The sequence below is a fragment of the Bactrocera tryoni genome, chromosome 1 (genome assembly GCF_016617805.1).
Source record: "Bactrocera tryoni isolate S06 chromosome 1, CSIRO_BtryS06_freeze2, whole genome shotgun sequence".
Taxonomy (NCBI): Eukaryota; Metazoa; Arthropoda; class Insecta; order Diptera; family Tephritidae; genus Bactrocera; species Bactrocera tryoni.
The window spans coordinates 77,335,459-77,351,615 of record NC_052499.1 but is presented as its reverse complement, the minus strand read 5'-3'; the positions used below and the strand labels follow the sequence as shown (position 1 = coordinate 77,351,615).

Below are 16,157 nucleotides of genomic sequence, written 5' to 3'. Positions count from 1 at the left end.
ATAAGTTGACTAAACCAGCAGTTAGCAAACCGCCATTTTACATAAGCAAAGTTACGCTATTTCTTGTAATTTTCGCAATTTCTTTTAAATGTGCCTTAACATACTTACATACATGCGTACATGAGTGTTTTAACGCCAAAAATGCCAGCTAGCTATTTACATACATGCCACACTAATATACTTTATATATATGTGTACATATGCAACTACATGTTATTCCTGGCTGCTACATGGAGTTAATGATTATTTACGCGCTCTTCTACCAACTTTATTTGCAAAAAATTAAAAAAAAAAAGAAATATATGGTATAACATAATACTAAATGCATACTGTATATTTTGCTAGCAACTTTTTAGAGCAAAAGTTGCCCCTAAGAAATAATAATACAAACCAATTTTCAAACATAAGCCGCTTCTAAAATAGTACAGATAGTCACGCTCAATACGAATAAGTAGACGAAATATCTAACCTTGAAAGGTACTGCTGATAAAGCGCTTAATAGAGCGAGCTTATATTAGGACAATATATGCTACATACAACACATGTTTCATGTACACATAATTAGAATCCCAGCTTGGCTTTAAGCATTCAAATATTACGCTTAAAGCAGGGTATTGCTTTGGTTTCGAAAACTTCAAATAGTAGTTTTGAAATTCTGTTCTCAGTATACATACTGCAATTATGAAGCATTGTTAATTATTTCACAAAAGTTTTATACCAATATTCTAAAACCCCAAATTGATTGCTCTGTAAATGCGCCGAGGAAAAATAAATATACTATTAAGCTTAAAATCTTATATGTACATTTACTCTTCCAAAAGTTTAACCTTGCTTTGGAAGGAACACAAAAGCATTTAGCTACATATTGAATTCCATAAAAGGTCTTATAATTTTAGACCCATATGAACCCTTTATGCCCGAAGCTTAAAACACATCACTCCTAATCCCTCAGCAACTTAGAATAACATTGATGCTTTATAGAAGATGTAGATAGTATATTAAAAACTTAAGACTAAGGAGCTAATATATTATAGAAGTAAAAAATAGCAATAAGATAAGTTTCGCAAAGGCTTTACATAATTATAACATATCCAGGTTAAATGAACACTTTTTTGTCAAATTTAAGTACTGTATGTTAATATAAGAATGGCGAAGTCTCATATGAACTCGCCTAGTGTGAAAAACAGTTGCATCATTTTGATCTACTTCTACCATCGCTCAATAAGCTACAAGACGTTTACACGGGCCACACGAGCTAAATTATCTTGTGGTAATTTAGTAATAATTTTGATTGTATAAATGATCTCTAAGATTTTTAAGGCTTAGCTGTGAGTTCCAATGTGTTTCAGCTTTGAGCACACAAAGGCGCTATAGCCAACAAAAAAGTACCATCCCATCAAATTAGACCCGGACAAAAAAAAAATACATTTTCAAGTATTTTAATGAAAATCTTTATTATCACCACTATTTGAACCTATAACATCATGCCAACGGTTAATCCAGTTTTCCATAAACCTTTTATAAGCGTCGGCTTGGATGAACTACAGTGCTTTCAACGAATTTTGGTTTTTTTAGGTTATAGGTCATTTTCCGAGCGCTATTAGCAAGATTGGCGGACAGCGTAATGACAAATTCATAACACCAAAATCTCATAGCAATTGTCTTAAGCAATTTTTTGCCGACATCGTTTTTGCAAAAGATTCAAGTACTTTGATATGAGTCCAACATTGGCATGCTACATATCCAAAACATTAACCAAAATTTTTTCGGTCGATCCATGAGAGATGTTGGGAATCTCTGCAATCTCTCTCATGCTAACGTAACTATTTTCAAGCACTGTTTCTTGAACTTTTTTGATGTTATCATCAAAATGCATTCACTCACATCAAGCAAACTTTCGTCTCTCATATATGCATTCATTACGTGCAATCCAAATTTCAATGCTACATATAACACTTGTACGGATACACATTTCATCTTCGTACTGTATAAGAAGAGTGACTGAATTTTCACTATACACTCTTTCCTATCATCATAATAATATATTTGCACTTTTACTACTTGTAACATTTGTACATATCGAATTCATACTTTTTCAATGAATTTTTCGACTTTAATATCCAATTTTCGTTAACACTTTATCGTAATAAAAAGAAGATATTATGACCCCATGACAGTAGAAGCTCACTATTCAGCATATTGTAAATCTCGAACCAAATCATAATAAAAATAATTTATCAATAATACTAGGTGGTAAACAAATTAAACCAGCAATTCCATTAATTAAAAAACTTGATTTTTTTCTCTCTTAATTTGGAGTTTGAGAGCCTTGCAATACATCCCGTCCCATCCGCCTGAAAGCTGATTATTCGCAAAAATAATGTTCCATATTGAGCCAATTATACTAAGATAACATATTCTTACCAACACGCTCATATCTCCGAAGCTATTCGCCGGATCAACTTTAGATTTTCGAATGTTGGAATAAAAATAGCTGGAATTGTCCGCAACACTGTTAAAAGATTAAGACAAATGTGGATGCTGAGGTAGCTATCTAAGCTCATACAATATGTGATCGCATTAACGGGATTTTTTGATATTGGCAAATACTTTTTTGCTGCTTAGGCACATAAACTACAAGTCGTAAGGTCAAAGCCAAAAAATATTGCGGTGAAATGCAAACAAGAATAAATAGTAGACTTAAATGTTTAAAAAAGTTTGCGAAAGTTTTGAAACAATTAAATTTTAGTTCGAAAATTAAATTTTTAACCAAAATATTATAATTTAGGTATATTTAAAAAGTACAGAAATTTTTTTTTTTTGGAAAAGGTATTACTTAGCGAAAACAAAAAATATACCGGATTTTCCAATAAGGATGATATGATAAGTGTCAATTTGCCATATTAAATTTGTCATGATCTGTAATTTTTATACTCTTGCAACATGTTGTTACAGATGATCAGGATGGCGAGACGATTTGAAATCCGAGTGACTGTCTGTGCGTTTATCCGTGTGTGCAAGCTGTAACTTGAGTAAAAATTTATATATCCTTGGAAAATTAAGAATCTTTAGAGGGGCATAATCGAACCTCTACCACCATTAACTTAAACCCTATAAAGTGCCGTAACTAAGCACAAAATTAAGATATAGAACTGTTGTTTGGCACAAGATTGCAATGCAGGGGGCACCTGAGAAAAAGGACTTTGAGAAAGTGTGCGTGGACATGTCCTGTTAAAAACTCTTTAAAGCGCGACAAATGAATAACTAAATACGCCAGAGACATTACATTTTATCCCCGAGATGGTTTGGAGCCCCGGTCAAAATTGGACCATGAGCGTGGCACCGCCCACTTTATTGGGAAATCACATATCTCGAGTTCCGCCAGACCCTTATCAACCAAATTTGGTATGTACAACAAAGACAGTGCAAGCCCCTAGGTACCGAATATTTTGACCCCACTACCTATAGTTGACAGTTTACCGAAAATGTTGATCTATTTCTCTGATTTATAATTGAAATTCAAATAAAATCTTCTCACGTACAACAACCAAATTATTGCGATAAAAGTATGGTTATTCGATTATTTCATGAAAATGTGACATTGAATGGCCTCCAAGAAGTTGTAATTTAAGACCATTAGACTACTTCTTGTGGGGTTATTTGAAGTCATTGATATTTAGCAATAAACCAAATGCTCTAGAATCTTTATTATGTTCATGACATTGCACTTGATTTAGGGAACAAAATGTACTCGAAAATTGGGTTCCTCGAATTCGTTCCCGCAAAGAAGTCGTAATTGTATCGATTGTACCTCGCACTAAATGAAATATAATATATTTGAGTTTCCTTAAAAATTAGTCTTAATCTATTGTTTAAAAGAAATCATATCACTCTTGTTGGAAAACCCTGTATAACAATTTAGTAAGTAATATGAAACTCCATCAAAAGCACCTCAGTGAACTATGGATAGTATAACACTGGTACGAGTTCTATATATATTATGTATTTACATACAAATATTAAATTACTTTTTACTAAATATGCAAACACTAACGAGTGTTTTTTGTAATTAAGGCTATGAATAAAATGTCACTGCTGTTGTACAAAAACATGATTTTCTACTTTTTATAATAACGTAAATCATTCCTTTTGTCGCTTAATTTATTTCATTCATTTCGACATGATTTCCTTATGTGTACTTTTGTGCTGAATTTTGGTTTTTTGGTAATTTTGTGTTCTTATATTCTGTGATTTTTGTTTTGTAATTTCATTTTGATTAGAATGATGAAAACCAAAAAAAAAAAATTATCAACATAAATCTCTCATTATTCTGTCATTACCTTTTCACACGTTCCTCTCTAAACAAAAAACGCCAAACAAAAAAACTGTGTGTATTTCTATGAACGAAACAGTGGCCACATTCAGGAAAGGCGTCCGCGCCGTCCAAATGGTGGGACGTGCAAGTACGTATAAAAATTCAAATATGCATTTAATACATGTTTTTATGTTGTTTTTGTTTTTTTTTTGTTTCAATTTCAAAATTTATTTACTGACATATTTTTTTTTGTTTTGAATTATGTGTTTTCGGTATTAGCCTCATGCGAAGCTTAATTAATTTACACCAACAAGCTAACATTTTCCATACACACGACGCAACAGACATTTGTGTTGTAATCCAAACTGCATATATACACACATACATGCATATATACACTGTTATGTACATTTGAAAAATATCAACGTATTCCAAAATGTGTTAGTAAATGCTTTTTTTTCAGTGTTCTTAGCATAAATACATAAGAAAAATCGGTCACGTGACCAGCAAACGCAAGTAGAGCCTAAGGCAGCACAGTTCTTGGCCTATAAAAGCATAATTAGGAACATAATTGAAAACAAATACGTGGTTGCGGCTAAATTTCAGTGTTGCAAAGTGTCGCCACGCCCTCCACTGTGCTCACGACCTGCCACTTTTCCCCTAAAATGCTTACGAACTGTTTTTATGTGTCGCCTTACACTTTCACCCCGCTTAACAGTTAATCATCCGTCAATTATTCATAAGAAAATTTAATTTCAAGCATAAAATTCTGAATCTTGTTACAATATTTTTCATCTCTCACAGCTTATTCTTCAAAAAAAAAGTAATCTATATATGTGTTTAAGTGTTGTAACATTCATAAAATAGCAGTGTGTGTGTGTGCGTGTGGCCGTACAAAAACAACAAGTGACTACCAAAAAATTTGATTCTTGGCGAGTTTTCTAAAAACGTTTTTGAAATCCTCTAATAATAAAAAAACGAAAATTATACAAATTCGATTCAGCACTACCCACACACACACTAACACATCTCCATTTACTACTATCACCTATGTATTAGATATTGCATAATACTTCAAGCGCGTTATCTGTAGTACCACAATCGAGTATCAATGTCCATTTACTTTAGTAAGCGTCACACTCGTAAACACCTACATACATACATACTATACATATGTACTATTTATTGCATAAACTATTTACCGTGTGTTTCCTAATCGTTCTCATACTCTTAAGCGTTCCAATTCCATTGTTTTACATGTTTTTTTTTCATACAATATTTTATCCGTTATTCAGCAATTTTTCTAGTCGTAAATTTCTGCAAACTTTTTCGCTGTGTAACAAAAAACGTCATGAATCACAACAAAGTCAACACTTTTTACGTTTTAGTCTATAAAAATCGTTACCAACATACACAACCAAAATGTCACAAAATCGACTCTGTAAATTTTATATCTTCATCTTTGTAATCATTGTTGTGTCAGACTTTTATTATCGTATACTTTTCATGCAGCAGTAGTAGTGCGTTTTCTTCTTTGGTTTATTATTCGATGACTTCTTAAATAAATATATTTTTATTACTTTTTTTTATATTTTTATTGCGACCACAAATACCAACAAGTAATCTGTTTCAAGATCCATATGTGTATATCGATATATCTAAGCAATTAAAATATAAATAAATTATATAATACAAAATTTTTGAACTTATTATAGAACAACCAAAGCAATCAAAAATACAAAAAAGGTTTCTTCTTAAATTATTTTCCACTGAAGCCTCCATGTTAACCAAAATTAATACGGAATGATTAAAGAAATGAGAAGAATGGTTTAGACCTCTGAGGAGTTCCCAATCATAATTCATGTATATTTGTTAAAATTTGAAGGCAAAATTGTGATAGTGTTTTTTGTGGAATCTTAAACTCTGAAGTCGTTTTTATTCTCAATCAAGGAGGCCATGACTCAATCACAGTCAATGTCCGTTTTTTTTTTCGTTGGTAAACGCGGTGTTACAGCCTCAGCCCACGGTGCTCAAAGCACAGGATCAAAACAATGCCTCAATCAGCACCTCTAAACATACAATTATTGCTTGGTACTATTACCACTCTGAGCAAAAAATAGTAAGATTTTGTTCATATTTTACAATTCTGAATTTATTCTTAAAAATCTATGTTGCCCCCTCAAAGTAATCACTACGTTGTTGTAGTCAATTTCCGGAATAGCCCTCAATGCGTGTAGTGCTTCACATTTAATTGACTCAAAACGGTTTCCTCAGAGCGCTCGTTTTGCTAAATAGCCAGAGATCACACGGAGCTAAAACAAGTGAATACGGCACGATATTTGTTGAAATTTTGGCGACAAGCTCATCAAGAATCAATGCGAAGAAAATATGCGACGGTGCATTATAGCTTCGCGCAAACGACACATAACACTCAAATAGTATCCATTGTTGACAGTTTGGCTGGTCTGAAGGAATTCGGAGTGCACCACACCTCGATAATCGAAGAAAACTTTCACAATAACCATGATCTGCTTTGACGTGGTTTTTGCGGCTTCGGCTCACTTTTGCCACGATATTCGACCGACTAACCGTGTGTTTCCGAGTCATAAGCATAGATCCAATACATATCGTCATTAGTAATATGTTTCATGACATTCGGGTAGTCGGAGAGCATTGTTTCACAGAGGTTAATGCAACGCTGTTTTCCGAAAAATATGAGTGAAATTGAATTCAATCGTGCTTTCACTTTTCTCAAGCCCATCTTTCAAAATATTTTTCACTGATACTTTCGATATTCCAACGATGTCAGTAGGACCTCTGAATGTAAATCGTCAATTCTCAAGCACCAATTCCGTTATTGCATTGATGCGTTGATCATCAAATGATATCGATGGCCGTATTGAACGTGATTCGTAATCAACGCGTTCTTGACCCTCTTTGAATAATTTGGACCAATCAAAAGCATTTACTCGCGACAAACAATTATCACAGAAGGCCTTTTCCAAGCTTTCGGCACCAGAAATTGAATTCCGCTAACAAAATGTAATGAAAGACGAGCGTAAACGAACCACTAATTATTTTTTGATATAAAATTTGGCACAGATGGCACTGACAGTCATAACAACCTTTAGAAAAAATATTTCGTCAAATGGCTTTTCTAGTCTTACTATTTTTTGCTTTCAGTAGTAAGTGTCTATTTTACATTAGTCGGATTCGAGACCTTTCTAAAATCTCTGACGTAGTTGAGTTTAAACCTCAGCCACCACTATACTCCCACAATGTGCACATTGAAGCGAACTTCAAGAGCTTACTGCTCCCCCTAGAGGTAAATTAGACTAGTTAACCTGAGCTACTTCCTGCTGAGCCACCATCCAACTCATGACTGGTGACATTTGTAGCTTGAACTTCAAATGTTTTTCTTTGGTGTTTAGAAATATCATTAAAGGTGTTAAAATTTCTATTCAAGCTGATGTATTTATTGATCGAAAAGGAATAGACTTCAAAAAATTAGAGGGCAAAGTCTCCGGTCTTTCAGCAACGAGTTTTTCAGTTACTTCCTAAAAGAGTAACACTCTGTAATTTTAGAGCGTCCAACCTTTCGAAAAACAAATACTCATACATTATGCATTTCTTGAGCTGTTCATTTTTTGTATTTTTTCATAAAACACCAATTTTGTGGTCACAATAAATATTATGTTTTTAAAATACATTAGTTGTAAAAGACCTTCAGTTCTTTCTCTTGCTTTTGATTATAAATTTTATTTATATTTCCTTAAATTTTTAAGCATATTATTTACGTAATCGACGTTGTGTCTTTATCAATATGTATTTTCACTGACTTAATCAAATTGTATGTGTATTAAACTACAATAATATTATATCTAACCAAAAAAAAAAATAATAATACAACAACAAACAAAAAATACAACAAATTTTGTACGAAATGGCTAGAAGACGATGAGTACTCGCTCTACTCAAGTAAGTGCAAATAAACATAACTATATACTATATACATGGTACATAGTACGGAGTACATAATGTACTTGCAATACAATTCGAAACTTTAATTACCAACTACTCGTACTCGTACAAACAATAATGAATTAATGAATTGGTTCTGCATTTTTCTAGTTTTTTTTTTTTTTTGAATGTATGTGTTAATATACACTGAACCACCGAACGCTCGAAAACGCTTTGCTGTCGAACTCGGCTAGCGAGTGCGACTTGAATAGGCGCTGCATATACTCGTGCATACATAGACAACTGTTCATGGAACAATTTTGGAACGCAAATATTATATGTATTATATATGTATTCATAATAAACATTTTGTATTCAGCTCTTGAAATTGTACTTAGATTTTAGTCGATAATACATGCGATATGCGGCTTTATTTAATTTTGAAATGAGATTTTCTTTAAACTTTACATTAAATAATTAGTAAATAGGTATTATTCGTATGTGTGTGTTCGCATCGAGTTTATATATATCTAATTGTTGTAATTTGTGTCTGGGTTCTGAGCAACTGCGGCGTTCGCCCTAGCATTTGAAGGTTATAAATAAACACATTCTATATGTTTAAATATATATTTACATAAATACAATTTTTTTTGCATAATCTGCTTAGGTATTATACTATTCGCTTTTGTTTAAAAATTTTGCATACATCAAATATAAATGCATCTATATTATATGTATGTATGTATCTACTGACTACTTGATTATTGATACTAAGTAGTTATCTATATAATTTATGCTCTTAAATATTAATATTGCAATGTAATTATACGCAAAGACATTTTGAAGTTATTAAAAAACAAGAAAACAAAATGAACTTCCTCTGTACCGGCGATACATTTCGAGGCTTCCTACTTTTATAAAGAAAAAACACGAAAACTTAAAATTTAATGGCAAATGTTTATTATCATTCAAACATTCTTTGGCATTTATTTTTTTAAGATTATTTCTTTCAAATTTTGGCTGCGGCTATGTCTCAGATGCTCCATCTGGTGAGTCCAATTTTCGATGACTCATTCGACTAACTGGTGAATGGGCCTGAATGGAAGCAGCATTGCGTGCTAGACTTTAGACTTTACATATCCCTACAGAAAAAAGTCCAACGGTGTGGTATCACACGATCTTGGTCGCCAATCGACCGAAACAAAACGTGTAATTATCTGCTCACCGAAGTGTTCTCTCAATCCATTGATTGATGCGATGTGTGAAGAATGATCTGTTGAAACCAAATGGTGCCGATATCATGAGCTTCAATTTCAGGCATCAAATAGTCGGTTAGCATGACGCGATAACGGTCGCCATTGACGGTTACGTTCTCACCCGTAAGACTCTTATTCTCCCCACTCACAAAACATACCAAAACCGTTGTTTTTTCTGCATGAAATGGCAGCTTTTGAATCGCTTCAGATTGTTTTTCGTCCCAAATGTGGCAATTTTGCTTTTGTTTACATACCCATTGAGCCAGGTATGAACCTCATGGTTAAAAAAAATTGTGGCTCCAAAAGTTGGATCTTCTAAAAATTTTTCAAGAGCGCATAGAGCGAAGCGATGTTACTTGAGCAGCGGCTTCAGTTCATGCACGAGCTGTATTTTGTATAATTTCAATTTAAGATCTCAACGTAAAATGCGCCAAGTCCTTCCATACGTCAGCCCGAGTTGCTGCGAACGGCGCCGAATCGACTCTTCACGGTCTTCGTGTACACTCTCAGCCACAGCTGCTATATTTTCTTCACTGCCTGCTGAACGTGGCCTATTCGGTATAATATTATCCAATAATGAATGCTGGGTCTCAAGATAGGTGATGGTGTTACGAATAGTACGCCCATTGGCCGATTAAACAGTACATTCCATAGGAGAGGGAAATATCGCATTCTGGAAGAAGTACTAGTTATTCGTTTGCCGTGTGGTCTACTTGATTTCTTGATTTAAACAAATATTTATTGGATTTTGTTTGTATGAACATTTTTCAATACTCAACCTCTTATGAAAATACCATAAATCAAATTAAGAAATATTTATAATGGAATGGGGTTGTTCAAAAAATATCAGGAATACCAAATGTATATTAAGATCTCTTCAAAATTTTTTTTAATAACTTCGAAATAGCTAAGCGTTAAAATTTTATAGTTAGATAAGCATAAACCCTGGTCACATCGATTTGGCGTTATAAATGGAACTTTTGAAAAACACTGAAAAAAATCAATAGCGAAACAGAGAGTACCAAAGAATAAGAAACGCTCACTATATACAAGATCTCGCAAATGACGCAAATAATAACTGAAAGCTCGATAGCTTTAGCCGCGGTTATAAAATATATAGTTCTAGTTTTAGTTAGTTTTCGTTAATTACGTAGCATCTTAGATAGTATTTACATTTTGAGGTTTTTAGAATATGACCTAATTAAATTGTATTGTAGCAATAGAAATTAAATTTTTTAAGTGTCTTATAGAAGGATAATTATAAAAAATGTAAAGTAGTAAGTAAAATTATGGGTCCGTTGTATAATTTCAAACTATATATATATAAATATGTATAGTATATTTAAGCATATGCTATAGAGTACTTAGTACATTTGCACGTGTAGAATATTGCATACATATGTATAAAGTCCAAAATTATATTATAATTTGGTAACACACAAACGAGATAAGATTTCAGTCAGAGCCTGAACTTAGATTTACACTGATGTTGTTTAGAGAATGCAATTTTTGAAAACTGTATAACTACAGTTCCCAAAATTTCGATTTGAAATAGAAAATGATGCATAAAACAACAGCTTTTTTCTAAATTTGGTCAGCCAAACGTGTTTTTTTCTACGGTACCCAAAATCTATTATAAATAAACCGAAATGCGAGATTTTCATTGAAAATAACAGTTTTTTTCAATTTTCTCACGCTGTAAAGATATCAGTTTAATGCCTGGAACTTCATTCAACATCAAATAGAGTGGAAGGAAAGAAAGAAGGAAATTAATAGAACTGAGTCTAGAGAATTACTTCGAATTCGAAGCCAGCAATATATCTGCTATCTCTTCTGTTATTGACGATCAATAACAGTACTAAGTTCAATAAAAATAGTCAAATCTAGTAGTTAGACCATGTTGAATTTTACAACTGATGTGGTCTTCCGAGTCAAAAATGAAGTTATCATCAAAATTATTTAGACAGTTATACACTCAATAACTATTGTATATGTATTTAAGTAGATATGCAGTGTTTGTTTAAAAAATATATATGTACTTAATTAACACACACAAAAGAACATGTTGGAAGTTAACTTCTTTATAAGCAATATTTTCAAGGGACTTGCCTGCTTTAGCTATGCTTGCACTTACGCAAAGAATTGTAGAAAATGCTTGCGCAACACTATATTTACTTTCGAATATATGTATGTACATGTGTGCATTCGTACATAATCTTCTTATATTATCTTGTAGCATATTTCTTCTATTTATTGTTAGCTTATAACTCTAGCGGCTATAACTGCAACAAACTAGTCACATATTTATATATATACTAGTGCTTAACTATTTTCTTCACTTAAGTAGTCGTGGAATGTGCATATGTACCGTTAAGTCGCCGTTAAGTTGTTGTTGCCATGTGTGTATGTAGTTAATGCTAAGCTGTTGCATGTTTAACAAATCCATCCGTAAAGCATATATGCGTATGTTGCTGTGCATGTTGCCAATTTTCACTCTCAGCTCTTTTTTATAGACTTCCTGGTCGAATATTTATGTACTTCTAATTTTATTATTGCTTAAATTCTTTGAATCACCAAACAAACATTTATATACGAACACTTTTTATACACGATTTTAACTAAATATTGAACTGAGCATGTAAAATAGTTGCCTTAAATTGATTTCCTCTTTCCAAAAGCTGAAAATTTGCATTCGAACTTGATAAAAAATATGTTTGCCTTCCCTTTTTGTACATTTTTGTTACTCTTTTTCAAATTAATTCTTTTACTCTTTGATTTTTATAAGTTCTCTAAATTATGATTGCACTAATTATAAATATTTTAGGTTATGGGTTAAATTAAATTTCAACTAAGTTTAATTAATTTAATATATTAACTTATGACATTAGTTTTTTTTTTGAAGAATATTCGCTTGTCGTTCTTAAAATTCAATGGTGAATGTTTATTATCACTTAAAAGAACATTATTTGGCATTTGGTTTTTGAAGATTATCTCTTTCAATTATTGACTGCGGCTATGTCTCAGATGATCCAACCTTTAAGTCTAATTTTCCATTATTCGTTAGAGCATTTTGACTGTTAACTGGCGAATGACACGCGTGATATTATGTTCCAAGGTTCGAGTCGAAGCGGGATTGACTTTAGACTTTATATATCCAACACACGATCTTGGGTGCCAATCGACCGGCACAAAACGTACATTATCTGCTCACTGAAGTGTTCTCATTCATTTTCTCTCATTGAATGGATTTGTATTGATTTATGCGCTGTGTGGGAAGTGTGGCCTTGTCTTGTTGACACCAAATGTCGCCGAGATCACGAACTTCAATTTCACGCATCGAATAGTCGGCTAACATGGCGCGATAACGTTCGTCATTGACGGTTACGTTCTCACCGGTATCATTTCATGACTCCACCCACCCACAAACCACACCAAACTATTGTTTTTTCAGAATGAAATTACAGGTTTTCCTAAAGCTCGGCTCGTAAATGGGCCTCATCGCTGAAAAAATTTGGCTCGAAATCGTCGGATCTTCTTGGAACGAGCCCATAGAGCGAAGCGATGTCTCTTTAGAAGGTCGAGTGACTTCAGTTCTTGCACAAGCTGCATTTTGTACGCTTTCAATTAAAGATCTCGACGTAGAGTGCGCCAAGTAGTTCCATACGTCAGTCCGAGTTGCTGCGAACGGCGCCGAATCGACTCTCCACGGTCTTCGTGTAAACTCTCAGCTACGGCTGATATATTTTCTTCACTGAAAAAGTCTATTGAAAAAGTACTTGGATCACCTGTTCAAAAAAACGGTTAGGAAAATGTTATTGATAACGTAGAACATTGCCTAAAATGAAGCTAAGCTTAAAGTTGTAAAAAGTTCGAGAATTGAAATTAATTATGCAGGAGTAAGGCTTTACATGGTAATCTACCACAATATGCTGAACACAAATATCAAACACTTTGCTTTGCTAGCTAGTTTGATAGCTATAAGTGTAGAAACTTATAGACCTCCAAAAACATTCTTTTTATACTTATATGGATTATAAAATTCATTAAATATGAAAACTTCATACAAGCGAATATTTTTTATTTATTTTTTACATTAATTTTAGTAATATTTTAAAATTATATATTTTTTTAAATATTTTACACCGTTTTTTCTGTTATCCAACTTAACTTCCACAACCATGTTACCTCCAGTAACAATAATTTAATGCAAACTGTTTAGTTTAATTTTTACTAGTTATCTTAAACAAAAACTTAAAAACAAATAATTTAATTTAAACCTTTAAATTCAATAAATCAAAAACAAAGTAATTAGCAAGGAACACGTAGTGACGTAAACAAAACGCTCATACTATAATTTATAGCTCACGCATTGAAATTATAACCCAAAAATACCACAATAAAAAGAAAGAGAAAACATGAAACAAACAATATTAAAACTAAAATTGCAAGACATATTGATGAATTAAAAAAAAAAAAACAAAATGAAACATAATTTTTTGCGAGAATGCTGATTAGTGAATATCTTACAGATGATTTCCATCCAGCACCCACATTTACGCCGCCCGAGTTGCCCAAGCGGGTGCATGTGCGCGGATCAGTAACGGGTAATGAAAAGAATTCTACAATACCTATACTATTACACACACAGTTCGCGCATACATACACACGCACACACGCAGAATAATTTTCCAGTCATCCGTTTACCGTAAAATCAGCATTATCGGTTTATTCATTTTTATAAATCTCATACCGTTTCATTCTCATTCACAAATTCATTTCAAAGAAATACTTTACAATGGAAAAGAAGGAATTTTTTCAACATGCGCTAAATTGTAATTGCTCAACTTAAAAAGCAAGAAATAAATGATAAAAAACAATTTTGTAGACACTTAAATGCACACGCACTCGTATGTACAAAATGTAATACCCACACTACCCTCTAAGATGTGCTTCTATTCTTTTTTTTCAAATTTTGAGTTCGTAATCTATCATTTTTTTATATGTAAAGAAAGTTTTTTGTTCATCACATTCTTACTTTGTTGCATATTTAACAATTTCTAGAACTTTAAACTTTTTTTTAATTCAGGAAAGGGTTATTCAAGTATGGTAGTTAGCTATTTAATTAATTTTTGTGTAAATCTTCAATTGAGCGCAAATATTCTTACAATCGATTTAAATAAAATAATATAAAAATGTAATTTTTATAGTAAGGAATTTTCGCCTGGATAGTTTTCTTCTTGTTTTACAGATGATTTCTTTTAGTTTCGCTTAAAAAATCATAATATGATTATTTTATATTCTCTGTTTTTGTTTTGAAATGATGCATAGATCTAGCGTTGAATAGTTTTACAGAAATAACCTCTCAGTTTTAATTGTAATCACAATTACTTTGAATCTTTCATCAAAATAATAAAAAATGATTAACCAGTATTGAATATCAGTCAAAGATCTCTTCAAGATCCAAATAAATGTCTCTCAATAAAATATTTATTTTTGTATTGTATTAATAACCATTTTTTTCATTTTGTTTTTATTTTTAAGAAAAATATATACCATAGTATTATTCGAAGAATTGCCCATCTGAAGCTATAATATTTTCCATCTCTCAGGCAATTTCTTTATTCCATACCAAAAGAACTATGATGGCTTGATGAGCAAGAACGAATCAAGCCCATTTCTGAAACCCTGTTTTGATGCGAACCGTGTTCCATTGAGACCTTCTGCATCGACCGAAGCAAGTAGTAGTTAGAAGGGGCAAGTTCAGGGTTATAAAGCCGCCAAGGCAAAATTTTCTAGCCGATGTTTTCCAATTAGCTTTTAATCGATGGTGCAGTATGAGGCCGAGCTTTGTGGAAAATTATTGTCCGCTAATTCTGCGACAATAATGACTCGTAGAATCACTCATCGTCGAGAGAGGACTTTACTTCTTAATTGCCTACTCAGTTCGAAGTAGCACCTGTCGGCAAGAGTTATTATAAGTTTGGATTTCGAGGCTGACATTATTGTTGAAAGTAATGTTGATTCCAAGATAGACTAAATTATCTACGACTTCAAAGTTAAGACTGTCAGCAATAACATGAGAGCCAAGTGGCGAGTGCGACGACGGTTTGTTTGATGACAGTAGATATTTCGTCTTGCCCTCGTTCACAACCAGACACATTTGCTTCGCTTCCTTATCCAGGAGAAAGCAGTACTAACGGCGCAGTTGGCCAATGATATCAATAACATCGCCCAGCAGTTGTACACTCATGAATATTGTAGATTGAAGAAGTCGCCTTGCTTAAAACCTCGTTTGGTATCAAGCGGCTCGGAGACATACCATGTGTGCATATCAATCGATCAGCTCCCTCCGCTTTGTTGTTCTTCAGACGGGTAATTGCTATTCAAACTTTTTCATGGTCGGGCAATGAAACGTCCGTTCCATTGTCATCGATTTGGGGTACCAAAGTTGAGTTTTTATAATTCCTAAGACGTTCAGAAAACCTTTTGTAATTCTTAAAATCTTCAAGACTTAAGACTTTTCCTTGCCTGGTTTTCTTTTTAAACATACATTCTTGCAATTCCAAAAATAATTTATGCTTAGATAAATATGTTTTTATATATATTTAGGAAATGAAACGGAAGAA

The 16,157-nt window shown here is 32.9% G+C and overlaps 1 protein-coding gene across 13 annotated transcripts in view; it reads left to right on the top strand.

Moving 5' to 3' along the window:
• The window catches only part of LOC120769448 (calcium-activated potassium channel slowpoke), a 155,218-nt gene that overhangs the window by 123,680 nt on the left and 15,381 nt on the right, over positions 1 to 16,157 (top strand). For 7 of the 13 annotated variants that reach the window (XM_040096478.1, XM_040096532.1, XM_040096460.1 and 4 more), the window contains one exon: positions 14,061 to 14,135. The exons of 4 other annotated variants lie outside the window; for them this stretch is intronic. In XM_040096478.1, the coding sequence (XP_039952412.1) occupies positions 14,061 to 14,135 (75 nt within the window). Of the gene's footprint in view, positions 1 to 4,412; positions 4,464 to 8,266; positions 8,294 to 14,060; positions 14,136 to 16,157 lie in introns of all 13 variants that reach the window. 2 more of the 13 variants (XM_040096441.1, XM_040096451.1) reach the window with 1 other exon arrangement.